We start from the raw sequence: 21089 nt of genomic DNA, 5'->3' as shown, positions 1-21089 counted from the left end.
TCTGGGAAAATGAAAGATAATCTTTCTTATTTGGAAAGTCTGCTATCTGACTTATCTTTCCTACACATATGTTTACGTCACTAGCCTTTTGTAGTCCTTACTGAAATAAAGATACATATGTTTTCATTGTACCCTTTAAGAAAAGTCCTATCAAATGAAGATAATGGATGTAAAATCCTTTCCGACTCCTTTTTGAAGATAAAAACGTTTTCCTGCTTCACAAAACTCGGAGGAAACATGTGCAAGGCATCATGCTGTACTATGACTGCACCTTAATTCTCAGAGTGGTTACTTAACTTGCACACCTGCAGTTGAGAGGCACAGTTCTTGCCTAGAATAATAAACACAACTGAAACAATAATGCTCTTAGGTTAGAATATACAGCCCGGCACATCCAAACCGTGTGTGAACACACCCTCAGAATGTCACGCTAATGCAGCAGTTAGCAGGTGGTGAAACCCTTCCCGTAAAAAACACCCCTAATGCACTTAGTCTCTTTGAAGAGGAGGTCATCTTTACTAATTGTATTAATCCTCTCACAGGGAACTCACTGCGACTTGGATTTATGTCTTCAATTAAAAGGTAAATCTGTGTGAAGAAGACGGTGTGCTATTATCAAACATGTTATGGTTTAACCTTTATTTTAAAGCTGCATTAACCCCTTTTACGTTTACCATCATAGCAGGTGAAGGAAATGGCAGATATATCTCACATTACATTAGACCCACATCCTCTGCTTCTTATGGTTTGTGTGCGTCCCTGCTTCACACCTTCTCTTCATTTCCCCTACTTGCTCTCAGCTTAGCGGCTTTAAGGCCTTTTTTTTCTCTGTCGAGCAAAGCATGCTCTCTGGCTCTGAGCACTGGCATCTCTTGCATCGGTATGCAGCTCCCGTTCAGACTGCTGATCCCTCTTTATGAGGACATGAGTTTCAATGCTTTTATCCTCCACCTTCACTTGCAAATATGCCTGCTTTCAGTATCTACACTCCAGCTTTAGAGACCCGTGGGAAGCCTTTAAAGAGGAAGTCAATAAAATGGTATAAACACGCATGAGCTTAAGTTTGTGCTTTTTGTGTCTTTATTCCAAAGTTACCTCTTTTCTGGACGGCTATGGCAAACCAGATAATTTTCCAGTTGTTACATTGAAGCAAAATCTCTATATCTTCACTTACGAGAAAATGCATTTACTTTTGCAAATTTGTGTACAGTTAAATACATGATATACCGGTGTATCCAGCATAATATAGGTGTTTTATTTAGTTCATCCATATTCTGATACAAAGTATGTGGAAAGTAGCCATGCTCCATGATGCTCAAAACAAGGTTTTATTTTTTGTTCCAACAACAACAAAAACATTCAGGGACTGTTTTAATAATGCAGATAATCAGTTGTGTTTTCTATTGCCTCCAGACAGCCCATGTAGTAGGAATTAGTCTACTAACAACTACAAGAAAGTTTGCTCGAAACCATTGTCAAATCTAATTGCTATAAGAGAATAAACAGGTTGGACTTGTGCATTATTGTTTTTGCCAGGATGCTCTCAGGCACATAAACAGTTGCTTTACTTATTTCCCAGTGATAACAACACTGAGGAATAGAGAAAATCCATAAGCATATGGTCAAATGTCACGAAATAATCTGACATTCTGCCAGAGTTAAGGTCACTTTAAATTAGCTTCCTGTTGGTTAAGTTTTATTGTGTCTGGTATGCATCATTTTTTCTAAGCTAATGCAGGTTTCCTCCCATTTAAGGGACGTTAAAGTCTGAGGATCGTAGACATTGAATTGCCTTACAACATGAATGTCATTGTGAGTCTGTGGATGATGAGGCTCTGTGACAGGTGCACCTGCCTTCATTCTATAATATGTGTTCTGGGATAGACTACAGCTCCAAATGACCCTCAGAGGGATTCAGCAAGTTAGAAATATGACGTATCTTCAAAATATATATTGATATATATCTCTTCTCTTCTCACAAGTCAAATGTGTTCTATAGTTTTCTTTTTAGGGTCTTTCATTTTGTGCAAAATATGTATCAAATCACATAGCCATAAATGCCAAACTACACCCAGAAATAAATAACTATATTGCCATGAATTGCTTCTTACAAGTCCATGAAAATGCATGACTTTTTCGAGCAAGCTATCAAATTTCCAAAGATGAACAGAGTCTCCTTTATCTAGAGCTCAGAGGTCCAGCCTGACTGAAGGGCCTTTATGAGCACAGCAACCCAGAGATGCAAAATCTATTGCCTGAGTGAGACTGATTGAACTACTGTGTTAACACTTAAACATAAACGCATTTAAACTGGTGGAGAGCAAGTGTATACAAAACATAAGGACATTCATAACATTTTAAAACACCATTATTTGTCACATTAATATGTATCAACTATGAATACTTTTTTTATACAAGTGTTATTTTCCAAAGCTTGACCACAGCTGCCTTTTCACTGAGGAATTACATGTATGTTCCTTAACAAAACCACAGAAAGGAAAGGTTGTGTGTACTGAAAGCGCATGTCGATACCATATCTGAATGTAATGTAAACAACACTAAACAAAGGCTTAATGGGCTATACTTAATATTGAAGCTTTGTTTGTGCAATGGCAAAAGACCCTGACATAATTCAAAACAACACAGTCACTCCTGGTCAGGCTGCCATGTGTTGGTTTCCGTGCCTCAATATTCGATCATTCTTCTTGGAAACCTCTCAAACACTTGCAGCAGAAGCAGAAAATGACATCTATAACGGTAAACACATACTATTGCCTCCAATATTTCATGTTTACCATTACAATCTCAACACCTCTCTCACTGGCCTGCATAGCAAACTTGTGTTTTGTTCTAAGCAAAATGAGGACTACTTCTGTGAAGATGCCTTCCACTTCCCCAGAAACAACACAGAAAACAAAAAGGTGGCATAACTTCTAGGTGACACATCCACTCAGAAAGAACGACTGAAACAGATGACATGCCCGCTGGGTCAGGGAATGGTGTATGGCTGTCATTTCTGAACAAAAAATATTAACTTTGTTCATAGAGGCTGCATCAAGAGGAGTAAATGGAGATCATCACATAGGCTAAAAGAGATTCAGAGGCTCATCCATAGTCGGGCACAAAGCCCACTTCAACAGAGATGAGGGCCAAGAGAGATTGGTAAAGGGCAACTCTGCAAACGGGCATAACATGAGGCATAGGCTTCATTTCCGGCACAATACCAAAATGTAGGGAACAATGCATATACCTCTCACGGTACAAACGCCCACCACCTTTCCGACAGCACAGCTGAATCTCAGTCATCCAAACTTCAATTAGAAATGTCTTTTAGTTCATTCATTGCATATTATTTTGTACGTCCATGTTTAGATTGTTTTACATTTCTTAACAGTACATCCTAAGTAGAATCAACTCTACTGGATATTTAAAGACTATTGATTTATTTAAATGACCTGCTTTAACCCTTAAGGGATGGGCTACGTATTACATGTGCATCAAAATGTTAAGAAGTTAGGTGATTGACAGAGTAAATGGTAAACCCTTGACATTTTCAGACAAAAACTGACACAAAAAGATACATAATGGTGTTCAATACAGTGAGTAACTCTGGCTCACTTAAGTGCTATTTATAAAAGTATCTATATAATTCCCATTTCTGTTACTCGTTAGACAACTGCAGTGTTTTGTGTTCTAACCACAATGAATTATGGCTGCAATTATTCACACATACAGTACACTTGCAGGATTAACAGAAGTAAGTTGTTGTCATCAACGTAATAATACGTTTTCAAGAATGTTATTTTTTTATATCATAAAATAATGTTTTGTTATTCTTTAAGAAAATTAACTACCGATAGTCATGATTTATTATCTTTATTCTCTTTCCCTTTTTATCCCCACCATACTGTAGTTTGCACGCCTAAAAACTAAATAAAAGAATAGAAAGTCCTGAAATACATGAAAATATATTCATCATGAACACTCTCACAATTAGCAGCATTACATATTTCCAACTATGTTAATCAGCCTCCATTCATGGATGATTTGGATCAATGTGGTTGCAAAATTAAATAATGTAATCCTTCCCAAACTATTAACTCAGTCTCACGCTGGGTCAAAACTTACTGAACAGAAGCTTTCCTTGTGCTGTAAGAAAAAAAGTGTCTTCTGTTTGTACTTGATGACAAATAACTAACTCGGCTCTGTGTGTCTCATCTTGGGCAGCTCATGTAGAAATATTGACTCAGCTATCCGAGACCAGAGGAATACATGTCAATTCTGTTTTATGGTGGATTTCCCCTTTAAGATGTGTGAACACAGGTGCCTCCGAGCCTCAGATTGATGTAAGCACTGCTTTAAAGCAGTGTCTTCCACTTCTCAGCGTGACCAATCTTGGCATTAAACTTATCATGGGTATCTTTAGACAGGCTTCTGGGAAAGTAGCAAAATCTCTTCCTCTTTTTTTTCTCACATACGGGTCGAAATAATCCTTGATATTGTAATTGCCCTCACAGTCTTTCAGCATCATTGCTAAGCTGATACCCACTCCGAGGGGGCATGGTGTGTAAGAGAGCTATGACAAAGAGCATGGCGAAGGGAGACTGACAGCACGCCGAGTAGTTGGGGCAGCATGAAGCTAATCCATAGGACCGCTCCCCACTTGTCTGAGCACATTTGCCTCTGGCTTGAGGCTTATCCCTACAGATGTATATCTGTCAACAGAAGCACGCTGGGCAGCAGTGGCTCTTTTTGAGCATATTTGTCCCCTTTACTGGATTATTTATTTGCAGTGGTGTACAGCACAGCACCCAGGCCTGCACGTGGCAGCTGGGAGAAGCTCTGCAGGGATAAGCCAACCCTCAGCAGAGAGGAGCGGGTATCCTTGACTGTGAACCAACTTCCTCTGCCATACCTTGCCTTCAGCTCTGCCAGCTTGCTCCTGCAGCCTGATGATTCCAACCCACAGGAAAGGCACCCATGCATAGTTTTAACAGGCTCCCTCTGTTCACCAATACAGTATGTGATATTTGTGTTTTTTCTTTGGTGCAATACGTATTCATTTAAAGAAATGTTCAATAGACTCAGATTCAAACTGAAACCGAACTCCAATGTTATATAAAATAACTGAGCAGGGAGGCACCAGCTGCCATCCTGTAATACACTCAAAATGAAAAATCCACCACGCAGGTAAAACACTTCTTCATGTCTATGTCCACTGTCAGAGGGTTGTAAAACGCTAAAAGTGAAAACCATAATAAACTATGTGGTTTTTGGCCAGACTCTAAAAAGCTTAGAGGAGGCTTTCGGACCATTTTAAACTTTTGTTATGCTGGTGAAAACTGATTGGATTTTTCCATAATATTCACAATCTGCTAACCATGTGCATACAGAGCAGAAAAAGTGTTTGAATTCATATACATTCAGCTTATTCCGCTAATCTGTTGGGATTTACATCCTGATGAATTCAAATAAAAATATTTAAATAATGCAACACATTGTATGGTGTGATATATGCATTCATCTGCATGCGTGTATCGTGCATACTTATTTTTGAAAGACCTTTCAGGATTCCAGTAAATCAGTGTTTGCAACATTGACTTTCTGTTAAAATATATATATATATGAATCGCAGTTGTTTGATCATATTTCTATTATGACATTTAAACAGTTTCATTTACAATATTTTCATGAATCAAGAATCAAAGTGTCTCGGTTATGCTTTCTTGCCTGGACAGAAATCATATAGCCTATTTTATGTTTCAGCTTTCACAACCCTTCGACAGTGGCATACACATGAAGAAATGTCCTTCAGGAATTCAATCTAATAAACAGAGTAAGGGTCCTAACCATAAAAGTGAATGGGTATACTTTTGGGCCAATATTTGAAGGAAAATTAAACATTTCACAAGGCACTTTTGTATTTTTTATGACTTCCCTCAAATCCCTCTTTAATCAAGAAAGAATGTTTCGTGAATATTATGAAGGAGGGAATTATTTATCTTTAAAATTCTTGACTCTTTGTCTGTAGTTTTGATGTCTTTGGTCTTGATACCAGATTACAGTAAATGCTGTAATAAAAAAGAGTCACTTTCGTTTTTTCTCAGCTTTGCCCTCATAACTGCCCCCACACGTTATGGTCAAACACACACTTATGCTCAAATGTCACCTGCAGGTTGTACTTGCCAAAAAGTCTGACGAGATAAGAAATGATGAAAGGCTCCATGCTCAAACAAAATAAAAGTTCCCTTGGCGTTATGGGAGCTTTTTGGGCTCCGCAAGAGGGAAGGTGATGAAACACTTGAGTAGAATGAATGTCAGACCAAACCATAGACACTGTGGCCAACAAAGAAAAAAACATAGATCATAATTTACATTTCTGATGCAACCAGCCCACCGGTCTGCAAACACACCAAATGTAGCCACCACGTGGCTAATTAGCATTACTAGCCTGCTGCCAATTAACCTGTTAACTGGCTCTGGCAGCCTGTCGGTTGTCAGCATCAGCTGCCTTTGGTGAAATACGTTGTGATGACTCTGGGGAAGAGAAACATCATCACCTCGCACAGGGGCTTGAGTTCAAAATGGGGCCCATGCCAGGTTTAAGGGTACTTACAATTCAGAGAGGAGACAATAAATAGATTTACAGTAGCTCTACATAACAAAACATCTATTCTGTCACTACAGCATATTAAACATGTAGGCAATGAAGCCCAGCAATGCTTTTCGGCAAAATACTAATAGTGCAGTTGTTTTAAGAAGGATGAGCCTGCAGGAAATGACGCTCAGCATTATGGAGCATGAACAGAGCTGCTGAGGCTGAGGTCTTGTCTACAGTATACGCAGTGTGGGATGCTGCACACTGCAATTTAACTGTCTATTAGGCTGTGATCGCACCGAAGACGCATGGACCTTATTACCTTCGCCGGGGAGGTTATGTTTTCAGGCCCATTAGTTGGTTTGTTTGTCTGTTAGTGAACACAATATCTCAAATAGATCTAGATGCATCCGTAGTTTATTAAATGGAGGTGTTAACCCTGCAAAACAAATTGTATTAGGCCTCAAATCATTGCTTCTCTCAAATGACTGATCTTAGTGTAAAAAATATAATCTGGCACATAATGTGTAATCATTCTCTACCTCTGTGTTTTTGCAGCAGCCCCTGATTGTAATGCATTCTGACCATTTTATAACACATTTAAAGGATTGTGCACGCTTGTTGGAGGTGTGCTGCTTGACACGTTACTTAGGGGTACTGGTGATCCTAATGTGTTAAAACGTAAGCCACATAGCATCAATATTTAAATTTGCCCTTGAAATGGAGACCATCTTTGCACAGCTTTCGGAATAAATGGTTAAAGTCACTGTGCCTCATGTCTCCGGTAGGATGTCCTGAATGTCAATATGTTGCGAAACTAAGCTTTCTACTGTCCATTTATATTCCACGCTGTTGTGTTAGCTAACAATGCTAATAGTATTATAGCAAACATGTAGTCATTGCAGACTTTAAACTATTGCTGTCCAAGTTATAGTATTTATAGCAGGATTGCACCATTTTGCCACAGCCATCTGATACAGCCAAATGTTGAAAGAGGAATTAAATGCAGCATTTTATAATGTTCACTAAAAGGCATAAAGAGGGTGAAGGGATTAGTTGAGCACAGCGATAAACTATGCTGTCCACTTTACGAGCAAGCCACCTTCAGTCTGCACAGATGGGAGACTCCAAGTTTCTGCTCTCATTCTAAAGTCAAGATTTGCATCTGACATTTAAATATAACATTTCGTTATATATTTCATTCATTATTGTGGAAACTTATTCTTCAGTCAAGATAAAACTTAGATGGAGCATCTGGGCAGACCCAGTTGGAAACATAGACTTAATGAAGTTCATTTATTTGTTATATTTGTGTGCTAATGCTAGGAAAGAAGCAACGTTTCGATGGGCTCATGGGCTGCTGCAAAACAACAAACTTGTTATGCAGCCAAATTACCTTCCCATCCTTTTAACATCACTTATGTGTTTCCTTATAATGTGATATTAATTTTCACGTCCAATTATAATTTTCCCAGGTAATGGAGGTTCCTTGAATAAAGCATCCAAAAGATCTTTAATGCAAGTAACATTTGTAAGTTAATTTATAATGACTAGGTAGTAGGAAATCTTCAAAAAAAAAAAAGACATGTTGGGCTTTTCAAATAAAACCCCCAAAAAGATTGGGTGTTGTGCAACGTCGTCACAGTTTATAGTTAATAGCCTATTAAACATGCTTGATAATTTAACCCTGACCACAATCCACTCCACAGAGGGGCACGTGTTGAGAGGGCATGGCGCCACATGTGTCATCAGGTCGCAGATGGATATACTGCTCATTGAGCTAAACACATTGAGATGAAATGAATGTGTCGGGTTGAAAGAAACTAAATGGATAGTTGGCAAGACAGCCAAAAGCAACATCCATAAAAGGGGAAAAGTATAGGATTTCAACAAACATCCCATATGGTTAAATCGTATTAAGCGGCCATTTGAGTTAAGCTAAACCTGGAGTTTCCTTCATTAAGTAATGGTCGGATTCGGATTAAAAAACAAGTGGTTGAAAATCTGATACGAAAGGATTATTTTGACAGTTGATTTCTGATTTTATGGATGGAATATGGGAATAACTTGAGCAGCCAGAGACTCTGCCTGTATGCTTCTTACTGGTTGTATAAGGTTCTGAGAGCCATGTCCTCAACAGAAGCACTTTAGATTAATTCTCAATCAATAGAAGAATCATTAACACTCCGGTCATAGGTCACTCTCAATACTATTGTCTCCCTTCTACAGTTTACTGATTCAGCAATGAGAAAACGTTTTTTCCCATGATGGCATCTGGCACAAATCTTGGGAAATTGGAGTCAGCAGAGATGTTTTGTTTCTGCTTTGATTTTCTAGTTCCTGCCAGGAATCTCCCTGCTGTATAGGCGTTACATCTGCGCACTGGTCGCCTCCAGGGCGGTGGCTGCGCAAGCATGTCCAAGAGCGGGACGGTCTGTGTGGAGTTGAGGGAGTTGTCATGAGGAAGGGACTGATGCCTGGCTGCATAGATGCTTCACATACTGTACGCAACCCTGCGTCTGATCGCAGCAGCCCAACTTTGAATGAGCAACTGCATGGCTTGCATGGCTTGCATACCGACAGTCCTGGAAAATGCGTCCGCGCACACAAATCATTTCAACACTTATAAACACAGTGCGCACAGTGCTCGAGACAAAAGCCCAACTCAAATGATGCCATCGAATAATGATTATCACACAGATTGAAAGTCATGTGTTAAATGACTTAAACAGACAAAATAGAGCAGACATTATGACTTTAAAATGATCCACCAAATGATACCGGACCGGTCACACAATAAAAAAGACGCACGCCACCAGCTGCTGTAACCTCTCGTGCAAACCCTGTGTCCGCTACAGGGGACACAACTGGATGACCATGCAAACAGGAGAACTAATCTGCAGCCTGGTGTTTTATCTGCCACTTCATACCAAAGAAAGGGCATCATTCAAGTTGTCTCCGACACAAAAACTTACAGCCGCATTCTGCTGCCCATTGCGCCGCACAATTCAACTTCCAGGCATTCCAGCACAGCCGGCTCTGACATCTGTCCCCCGGCCAAAAGCACAACATTTTAGGACAACACTATTTCTATGGAACACTGGGACTCACGTGTGACATGAACACATATGATGTTTACACTTAACGCAGCCACCACCTCGCACCACGCCCGTCCACACAACAGCAGCATCACCCAGCGCTCACCTTTAAACACGCTTGCACAGAGGCTGTAAAGGATGAAGACAAAGTGCTGCTTGAAAATCATATTCTTCTCTTTTTTCCTTCACAATTCTACGTCGACAATCCGCTCCGGTTTTTTTCTTCTGTCCTCTTTCTGTCTCTTCTCCTTGGGGTAGACTTATCCAGGTACACGGCGCAGTTTCGGACAGACCGGAGTTACATTGATGAACTCTGCCTTTTTCTTCCAGAGAAGTCGCTGTGTATGTTCGCAGATCCAGGGGAAGTGGTTACCACTAGCAGGACGGCAGAGATGCTCGTCGGCAAAGTGCAGCTCCTACCTCCCTTTATTGCCTTTCTCTTTGACTCGCTGCAGAGACCAAGAGTCCCGCCCACGCTTTTTGACTAATGAAGACGCTTTGTCAATGGAGAACACCTAGAAATAGTTCTGATCTCTGATAAACTGTCAAAACAAATGCACCGTGTCACACACTTTGTAACAGAACTTTGGAGAGGGAACATCATTCTCCGATCGTTTTTTGGAGGATCATTTAGAAAATGTCACAGCAGAACAAAATGCCCCTGTAGGATAATAGCTTAAACCCATCGTAACAATGTCATAAAATATATAAAAAGGTCATGAGGGCACAACACAAACCCTCTCCAAGGCTAAAAAATGAAGCAATAATGATGCTCTCTACTCCAATGTTTTATATTATTTGACAGTGTGAGTCTGAGAGAGCAGAAAAAAAACCATGACAGCAATTTATTGTATTAAAATATGCCCACAGCTAGCAGAGTTAATTTTACACTTTTAGACAGTTTTGAACAGCCGCCCCAGAACTGCAACAGCTTTATGAGCCTGCAGTCAACACAAGACAAGTTAAAATAAGTGTCAGTGCAAAATTGACACTCATTATCACTTGCAACATTTTAAATCCACGCACTGAGTATCTTTCTCAGAGACCTGGAAATACAATACAAAGGGACACAAGCAAAACAGAAGACATGCTAATGTTTGTATACAAAAAGAAGCTTTCCCCAAAGGTTGCGACCTGGTGTTTGGGTGTGTGTCAGGAAATCAGTGCACAGGCCAAGAGGAGGCTAATGGGCTCCTGGAGATCCCTTTTCCTTCAAAGGCTCCTATGAGTGGTGCACAGGAATGAGTGTGACCATCAAAGACAGAGGTGGGGGGGAAAGCAGCGGCTGCAGCCAGGGGTCTTTTTCTAAGCCCATCGCAGGGATTTTACACATGGTTTAACATGAATTTGGTTCAATTTTGCACAGTGGCCTTCCACGCCACTCCCACTTCAAATCAAATTGCTGACTTGGCTATACCACCTGAGAAAAAGCTGTGCTGCTGAAAATATATATTCCAGGCTGCTAAAACCCCCAGATTTCTCGCTGTAGGAATACATGTAAATGACATGTGCAGCTTTGCCGGTCATTAACAAGCAATCAGCTGGATCACTAATTTTCATTGCCAACCAAGAAATGAATGCAGCAGTTTTCGGCGTATTCTAATCCATTACAGCTTTTAATCAGAATGGGTTCAATAGAGGGCCTTTTACCAAGACGTGCACTCATTCACTTTTGTGATGTTGCCCTTTAGCCTTTTAACTTGGAACAACACACATCTCTATTCCCTGGGAAACCTTTGTTGCCTTTGTGAACTGTAAACCCTGAAGGACTGAGCACTTCTGTGTGTCATACATTCTCAATAAAACCGACTTATAATTCAGAGCAGAACTATACAAAGCCAATTACCATGAGGATGGTGCTAAAGAATCAATCCCATGTGTGTCATGAAGGTCACTTTCTCATCCTTTCATTAGATCTTTGAGAGTAGAATTCCACTCATGTCCCTTTTAAAAAGTGAGCATTTATTGACCATGTGGGTTCAGCAGAAAGGTTTGGGGTGATGACACCGATCTGTAATGCAGAGGAGCATGTTATCATTTGCATTTATCTCTTTTACTCTATGCTCTGTGTCATAATATTGAATGATGTGCTTTGTTAAATTTAACAAGGTCACAATTCACAGTACAGTTTTTTAAAATTGTATTAATCATTTCAATAGTTTCCACTTGATATTAAAATATAAAAGGCTATGTTTAATTCCAACAAAGAATCCAAACAAAAGCAAAAGACAATACTTTCGGCTTAGGTGAATTACATTAATATGCATTAACCTGCACTGATAGCATTTAATCCTCCTTGCTGATTGAAAAACAACTCATCCGGACAAACCTGGTGCACAATCCATTTCAGGATGGGCCTGAATGACAGCAGTCGTGAAGGCTGAATGCTTTATGTAAATGGGGAGTGATGAAGTGCTGCACACTGGATCAGTACATGCTGTGTCAATCTATTTGTTGTTTATAAATATTGTTCACAATACCATATCCACTTACAAGATTTTACATTTTGGATAACATTTATCTTTAGAGTCAACATTTAACGATATTACAATGAAACCTAAATTACAATGATTTAAACATAATAACCTTGCTACAGTACAGTGTATATCTCCTCTCATGTTTTGTAACATCAAGATTTAGAGAAAAATACAGGATATTGCCTTTTCCTTACTTTGAAGACGATATAAATTCCTATATCTTATGAAACTATAAATAAAAACTCCACATCCAATTATGTAGAGGTAATTTAATAACAATCAGGCATTGCAGCATAAACTACATGTTGTCGATTAGACAGTGCTGGCCTGCGAAATGTTATGATCCGTACTTATCTTGGTAGACATTCTTAGATAATTTGGTAAGAATAAGGGCTTTAAAGTGCACCTATCATGCTATTTGTAGGCATATATTATGGGTCTCAGATATATACCAAAATATGAAAACACGTCTACGATGCGTTTTTCTCAAAATTCAAACAGATCATGCATTTTAGACATCCCTCATATCCCTCTATTCCAGCCCTGTTAGGCTGACACCAAATAACTGACACAGACGGACCAGACTGTTGTGTTGCATCGCGTCTCCTGCGTCTTGGCCAACAGTCGCACTGGAACACACTGCAAAGACTTCAACCGACGGCCGAGTAGCACGTACAAACTGTGCATGGGTGAGTGGCAATAACTCTCCTTACCAGCAGGCGGCGGTAGTGTGTATTCGTCATTCAAAAGAGGCAACAACCGGAAGACAGACTAAACAGACATATAACAAACAACAAATAGGGTGTTTGAATTCCATTTTCACTCTACAACGAGAAGCTCATGGGGCTTTCCCTAACCTGAGAGCTGGAGTTAAATGAAATTTCAGATTTGCCTTCTTAATAGTGTGCTTGGGTCCCTCATTTCCGTTTCGCTTCTCATGCACTGATTCGCTAGCTGAACAGCCAATCAGAGTGATTTATTTGACCGACAGCCTTTGGCCGATTAGGTTTTCGGCCAAAAAGGTGTTGGGACAGCCAAAAAGACACGACGGTGCGGGACACACCAAGCTGAGTAGAGCGACAGGACGCTCATCGTCGGCCAGACATCTATCGACGGCCAAAATAGGCTTGGTGTGTCCGGGGCTTTAGACATCCCTCAAATCCCTCTATTCGAGCCCTGTTTAGAGCATTTTGCATGATAGGTCCCCTTTAAATAAAATATGTTAGTTCGACTGATATGGTTATCTGACTTTTTAACCCTCACATATTTATATTGGCGTCAGCCTAAAAACATCCAGTCATGGTTGAGCTCTAACATCTATAATTAATATAATTTCCTCATGAGCAGAAGCACTGCACAAGCAAAGCTTAAACCCTCTCACGGTGCTGTTACACATTCCCATTTGAAATTCAGTTTTAATCAGAGAACAGAAAAACAAAGACCAATTATACATGGAAACTTTGGGTTTAAGTTCACCAAGCTCTGCTTCGGCAACTTGACAAAGATCACTTTAAATCCTGCTTTGAACAGGAAAGGTCCTGAGCATAATTTTAAATGCTGTTTTAAGCCAATTGTTCCCAGTATGCTTGCACGTTGTTGTGATTAAAAAACATGAAAATGTTCAGTTTTCTTCCTAATGAGCTCCCAAAAGATGCTTTATTAATGCATTTATAAGATTCAATAAAACATATCACTCATAAATAGATTGGAAGTTTGATCCTCACCTTGAGGGGTTCTTTCAGTTATGTTTTATACATTAGGAATACAAAGATTATCACTGGGAGAGGCTGGTCAACCTCCTATCCCTTGGTAATAGACACATTATGCAAATGCTGTCACTGAGATTATAACTTTTGAATCTATTTTTCATCATACACAATTTTAAGCAATACTTCTCCCCGGTGGTGAAAGTTATTTTATTTTAAGGGACGAGGTATATTTGCAGGAAGTTTTGTTTTAACACAAATGTATAACATTCTACCACTGTGGCATTATATATATGTATATATATATACTGTATATATATCCTTTAAATTTGAAGATTACTTTAATGTGCCTGATCATGTAAAAGAGGAAGCAAATGACTGCATGCTTAAGAAAAATAGAATATCTTAATAAGCACTAAGCCACTTCATCACAATGATATAATCCCTAATATGTCTGTCCACATCCAAATGACTGTCATTGTTCTGCATCATGCGTCTGTGTAATGATGTGTGCAGCATGTGTAGCTGATGAAGACACTGGCAGGCAAAGCTTTAAAGGAGCATTTAGACCATTTCTCTGAATACATTCTATCTTTCCTGTATCACTTGTATAACAGCAGATCGCCATGGCTTGCATTTTGTTACACAATTACTTTAACTTAAGGTTGTAATAATAGTAATACTGAGCCTTTCCGCCACTGCACTGAAGGCAGCACAACTCTACAAACAGGCCAGTTAAATCCAGTGTTTTTGACACATACATCTTTTATAATGTCAGTGCTCCACTGGGAAATAACACCTGCTCTCTAAAGCTTTGTACAGCTTGAACTTTAACAACCTGTTATAATGAGAGCCTGATGTTCTTTCCTCATCCCTGTAAGAATGTTTGCTATTGACGGCTTGTGGGAATACAATTTCATCCATTTATGGCCATATTGATGGGACATTGGGAAGTGCTATCCGTTTGATAATGGATTTTCTGTACAAAAGATCATGCAAGTCAGCACTCTATAGATGTCAGTATATACTGCAAAATTATTAACTCCTCAAATATGTTGTCTGGAGATGCATGCACCTCCTGTATTTTCAGCATTGAATATACACAACCAGCCTTTACACAGTTTGCCATGTCATGATTGCTGTACACGCAGGTTCCGACGGCTGCTTTCCAATAAAATTGAAAGCCATATGTTCCTCTAATCTGATCTGCTATCTACACTAAACATGTGTTCTTTGTATCAGCTATATGCTGCCAACAAGTTGAGGCATCAGTCAGCTGGATGAGTGACAGTAAAATCAAAAGTGATTCGGCTTTGTGTGGCAATGTCACAGACTGAGCTGAAGGCAAACCAAAGCCTATTTAGTAACATTAGGCCTTAAACAGCCAGAACACAGGGAGCATTACAATTGGCTTCATCAGATGTTCATGAAACCATTCGCATTTTTCTATAAAGGATATCAATAACGCTGAGAAATACCTTTTGAAAAGGTTTAATAGTTGACTTGTAGGTCATTATTAAAATTCCAAGCAAAGCAACTAGAACAGGTACAAATTCTGTGAACATTTTACACATGATAATGCCTCATACAGCATACCTCTGATTAATAGATGAAATCATTTGAAACACATATACTAGTTGTCCAGCAGTGGGGCAGCAGGGTGAGTAAAAATATTGGATTTAATCATGGCTCACCTCAGGGCCGGACTGGGACAATAATGGCGCATTTCCTGTTACGATTACGGTGTTATGTCAAGTTTTGTATGTCTTGTTTTGGGTGTTTTGCTGTTCTCCCTGTCATGTTTTCTTCCTTATATATTGTCTGGTCCTTCTTCCTGTGTTTTTCCCCTATCGTTAGTTTCCCTGGTGTGTCTAATTGTCTGATTGTGTTCACCTGTCGCCCTTGTGTTTCTCCTCCCCTGCCCGGCTGTTTCTCGTCTTGTGATTACCCCTCCCTGTATATAGTCTTGTCCCTTCCTGTGTTCAGTGTTGGTTCGTCTTTTGTCTGTGACTGAGTTCACCGGGGAGTGTTCTGTTTGCCCGTTATCCTTGAAATAAAGGTATTTTTCAGCATTATCTGCATTTGGGTCCTGCTTCCTTCACTCTCTGTAACAGAACGAACCAACCAAGAAATGGACCCAGCAGATGATCCATTTGAGGTGGAATTACAACATTTTTCCTTTTATTTGGCTTGCTGCTATGATTGGTGGAAGGGAGCGTCCAGTGTTCTGCAGAAGGAGGCCGCTCTGGTAGAGGCGCACCGGTTGGCTATGGAGAAACCAGGCTTGGTGAAATTCTTACCTGGCTGGATTTTGAACTTCCTCTCAGTGTGTGATTTCCAGCCTGCTGACTACAATCCGTCCGGAGTCAACCCCTGCTTCTTCCCCATATCCTGCTCCTGTCCAGGAGCCGTTCTCGGGAACTCGTCTGCCTTTCGGAGGTCCACGGAGCCTCCAAAAGGCTCCTGAGAGAATGAGTCGCAAGTCCAGGCTAGCAGCCCGAGCCCCAAGAGCCATGGTTCCAGCCCCAGTCCTGGCCCCAGCAGCCATGGTTCCGGCTTCTGTACCGGCCCCAGTAGCCATGGTCCCGACTCCAGTTTTGGCTCCAGTACTGGCTCTCCAGCCGACGCCAGCTCCCTGTGTCCTGTCGGCGTACCGGCCGACTCCAGCCCCTCGTCTCCTGTTGGCTCTCCAGCCGACGCCAGCTCCCCGAGTCCTTTCGGGGTACCGGCCGTCTCAAGTCACCTCTCGAGTCTCCTCTCGAGTCCCCTCTCAAGTTCCTTCTCCAGTCACCTCTCGAGTCTCCGCTCAAGTTCCCTCTCGAGATCCCTCTCAAGTCACCTCTCGAGTCTCCTCTCGAGTCCCCTCTCGAGTCACTTCTCGAGTTCCCTCTCGAGTCACTTCTCGAGTTCCCTCTCGAGTCACCTCTCGAGTCACCACTCGAGTTCCCTCTCGAGTCCCCTCTCAAGCCCTCTCTCTAGCCCTCTCTCGAGTCTCCTCTCGAGTTCCATCTCAAGTCCCCTCTCCAGCCCCTACTCGAGTCCCTTCTCTTGTCCCTACTCAAGTCCCCACTCAAGTGCCGTTGGAGGTTCCGCTGGGGGTCCTGCCAACTCCATGTCCTTTCCCGTTGGGGGTCCCGCCGACTACTCTTCTGCCGGGGGTCCTGCCAACCCTATGTCCTGTGCTGTTGGAGGCCCCACCGACTACTGCTGCCAGGGGTCCTGCCAACCCTATGTCCTGTGCCGTTGGAAGTTCTGCTGGGGGTCCTGCCAACTCTATGTCCTGTCCTGTTGGAGATCCCGCCCACTGCTCTCCTGCCGGGGGTCCTGCCAACTCCATGTCCTGTGCCGTTGGAGGTTCCGCCGACTACTCTCCTGCCGGGGGTCCTGCCAACCCTATGTCCTGTCCCGTTGGGGGTCCCGCCGACTACTCTTCTGCCGGGGGTCCTGCCAACCCTATGTCCTGTGCCGTTGGAGGTTCCGCTGGGGTCCTGCCAGTTCCATGTCCAGTCCCGTTGGAGGTCCCGCCAACTACTTTCCTGCCGGGGGTCCTGCCAATCCTATGTCCTATTCCTCTGGGGGTCCCGCCGACAACTCTTCTGCCGGGGGTCCTGCTAACCCATTGTCCTGTTCCGTTGGAGGCCCCGCCGTCACTTGTCTCGCCGGGGGTCCTGCCAACTCCTGGTCCTCTTCCTGAGTTCGCCCGCTGTGGCCTTCGCCCCACCATGGACTCTGCCTTGCCCCCGGGCCGTCCACCCGAGACCCCCACCTTGGACTCTGCCTTGCCCCCGGGCCGTCCGCCCGAGACCCCCACCTTGGACTCTGCCTTGGCCCCGGGCCGTCGGCCCGAGATCCCTTCCGGGTCCTCCGCTGTGCTCCTGGGCTGTCAGCCCAAAACCCGTCCTCCAGACCCCCTCCACCCACCCTGGTGGCCCTAGTAGTTCTGTTTGCCGTTATCCTTGAAATAAAGGTATTCTTCAGCATTACCTGCATTTGGGTCCTGCTTCCTTCACTCTCCGTAACATTTTCACTGCAGGGCCTCACACGGCTTTGTACGGTATAGTTAGGCCTTGGTAGGCCAGGCTCACTTTATGCTGCGTTTCCATTACAGTTTAGTAGCTGGGTCATTAACTAGGGTAACGCAGTGTAGGCGGAGCCGTGACGTCATATTCAATGCGAACCACAAAATCAACATCAGCCGTTAGCACTCACAGCTCCTCATATCTGTTCAGAAACTAGACAAAAGTTAAACAAGTACAAACCACAGACTGTCTGTGTCATGGTGAATACAGTCGCTGGTTTATTTATGTCTGTATAGGCTGTTGTTGTGAGTGTGGACGGTCGGAGCATATACAGCGTTAGCTTAGCCGATCTCTATTCAGAAAACACGCATTTTAAAAGGTCATCTGAGCGCCCTTATTACTCCATATTATACACCCACCACTGGTCCGTTACAGTCCCAGCTGTACCGAAAACCTGGAGTGGATTCCACTGCCCTCTTCTCAGAGCTGGTCCAAATTCCTGGAGTGGATCCCACTGCCCTCTGCTCAGAGCTGGCCCAAATACCTGGAGTAGATTCCACTGCCCTCTGCTCAGAGCTGGCCCAAATACCTGGAGTGGATTCCACCGCCCTCTGCTCAGATCCGGTCCAAATACCTGGAGTGGATTCCACTGCCCTCTGCTCAGATCCGGTCCAAATAACTGGAGTGGATCCCACTACCCTCAACCACAAAAAACTGATAATAACACACTTCCTTCCACCTCCTCTCCGCTCCTCCCCCCCATCTCACAATCCTCCCCTCACTCTCAACCAGGACAACCTATTACCTCTTCAGCCTGTGACCACTCAACTAACATTGCCCTCCTTAATATCCGATCACTCAACAAGAAAGCCCTCATCCTCCATGAACTAATCTTGGAAAAATCCCATGATTTCCTTCTGCTCACCGAAACCTGGCAACAGCCCAATGACTTCTTCTCCCTCAACCAAACACCCCCCCCTGGCTTTAAATACATCACTAAACCCCGCCCCTCTCGCCGTGGTGGCGGACTTGCTGTAATCCACAATCAGAACATCCAGATCACATAACTAACCCTCCCCTTAGTATCATCCTTTGAATTCATTGCCTTTAAAGCCCCTCCCTCACTGACAGTCATCCTCATCTACCGGCCTCCTAAACCTCATCCTTCCTTCCTCTCCAATTTCACTGAATTCCTCACACTTGCCTCATCCCTCTCTCAACGTCTGTTACTACTTGGTGACCTCAACATTCATATTGACTCACCCACATGCAAGCTGGCATCCGAATTCACAACCCTACTGGACAATTTCTCTATCACCCAACATGTCACCTTCCCCACCCATGACAAAGGGCACATTCTTGATCTCGTCTGCTCTACCAACCTCCCAAGGATTGACCTCCACCCTTGCCCATTTCCCCTCTCCGACCACAAACTCATACAATTCACCATTGCCTCCCCCAGCCGAAACCCCTGCCCACCCAGAAACATCACCTTCCGTAATCTACACTCCATCAACCATAACCATCTCTCCGAACTGCTATCGTCTAATCTCCCCCTGGACGCAACCCTCAGCTCACCTGATGATCTGCTCAACCACCTCAACTCCATCCTACTCACCTCCCTCAACACTTTAGCCCCCCTCAAAAATAAAACTGTTACTTTCAAGACGTCCTCACCCTGGTTCACATCCGCACTGCGTAAAATGAAGCAGCGAGGCTGCCAACTTGAACGTCTTTCAAAGAAATCATCCCTCAGAGTCCATTACATAAGCTACAAACTCCATCTCAATGCATACAAAGATGCTCTTATTGCCGCTAAATCTGCCTACCTCTCCAACTTCTTCACTGACCCCTCCTGTAACCCCAGGACCCTCTTCTCCACAGTTAACAAGCTCTTCAAACCCCGTGCTGATAACCTCCCTACTTCTACTTCCGTTACTTGCAGCGCATTCCTCCAGTTTTTCGCAGACAAAATTAACGCCATTAACCGCTCCATCTGATATACAACCATCTCCCCCAACCTCCCCCGCTACCATTTCTCCCCCCATCTCCCTTGACCTCCTGACTCCTCCTCCCCAGCGCCGCCTCTCCCAGTTCAACCTGGTTACCCCACTTGAAATACTCCATCTGATCGGTTCCGCAAATCCCACAACCTGATCCAATGACCCTCTACCCACTCCTCTCCTGAAGCCCTGCCTCCCGTCCTCTGCCCCTATCTTGCTAACCTTTTCAACTCCTTGCTGTCCCATGGAACCCTCCCCTCTGCCTTCAAAACTGCTGCCGTTACTCCAATCCTCAAAAAACCTGGTCTTGATCCCTTCTCCCTCACTAATTATCGCCCCATCTCCAACCTACCATTCCTCTCAAAAACTATTGAACGCATTGTAGCCAAACAAATTCACTGCCATCTCCAAACCAACCAGCTTTATGAACCCCTTCAGTCTGGATTTCGTCCTCACCACAGTACAGAAACTGCACTCGTCAAAGTCCTCAATGACCTCTTCACCTCTGCTGACACTGGTTCCCTCAATATTCTCATCCTCCTCGACCTGAGTGCAGCCTTCGATACCGTGAGCCACAACATCCTGCTCACCCGACTCAGGGACATTGGTATTGAAGGTATTGCACTCCGATGGCTCCAGTCCTACCTCACTGGACGATCCCACTTCATCTCCCTCCCCAACCACTCAAGGATCAGTACTTGGCCCCCTCCTCTTCAACATTTACATCCTCCCCCTTGGTCAGATACTCCGCCACTTCAACCTGGACTTCCACTGCTATGCTGATGACACTCAGATCTACCTCAGCACCAAATCCCTCCATAACCCACCCCTTACCCACATCGATTCCTGTCGGACAGCTGTTAAAACTTGGATGCAACATAACCTCCTCAAACTGAACAGCAACAAAACAGAACTCCTCCTAATCGGCTCCAAATCCACCCTCAGCAAGGTCACTAACATAACACTCACCCTCGATGGCACCATTGTTTCCCCCTCCAATCAGGCACGCAACCTTGACGTAATCTTTATCCCCACCCTCTCCCTCGAACCTCACATCCAAAACAGTCAAAACCTAATTTTTCCACCTCCGCAATATTGCAAAAATCCTACCCTCTCTCACCCGCCCCGAAGCCGAACGACTAATCCATGCCTTCATTTCCTCCCGCCTTGACTACTGCAACTCACTTC

The 21089-nt window shown here is 43.1% G+C and overlaps 1 protein-coding gene across 3 annotated transcripts in view; it reads right to left on the bottom strand.

Moving 5' to 3' along the window:
- The window catches only part of LOC307035839 (cell adhesion molecule 2-like), a 140501-nt gene extending 130386 nt beyond the window's left edge, over positions 1–10115 (bottom strand). For all 3 annotated transcript variants that reach the window (XM_079675626.1, XM_079675627.1, XM_079675628.1), the window contains exon 1: positions 9803–10115. In XM_079675626.1, the coding sequence (XP_079531752.1) occupies positions 9803–9863 (61 nt within the window). In that variant the 5' untranslated portion in view covers positions 9864–10115. The remainder of the gene's footprint in view (positions 1–9802) is intronic.
- Between the last annotated feature and the right edge of the window lie 10974 nt (positions 10116–21089).

The sequence above is a fragment of the Notothenia rossii genome (assembly GCF_949606895.1).
Source record: "Notothenia rossii genome assembly, chromosome: 4".
In the NCBI taxonomy this organism is placed as follows: domain Eukaryota; kingdom Metazoa; phylum Chordata; class Actinopteri; order Perciformes; family Nototheniidae; genus Notothenia; species Notothenia rossii.
This window is presented reverse-complemented; position numbering and strand designations above follow the sequence as displayed.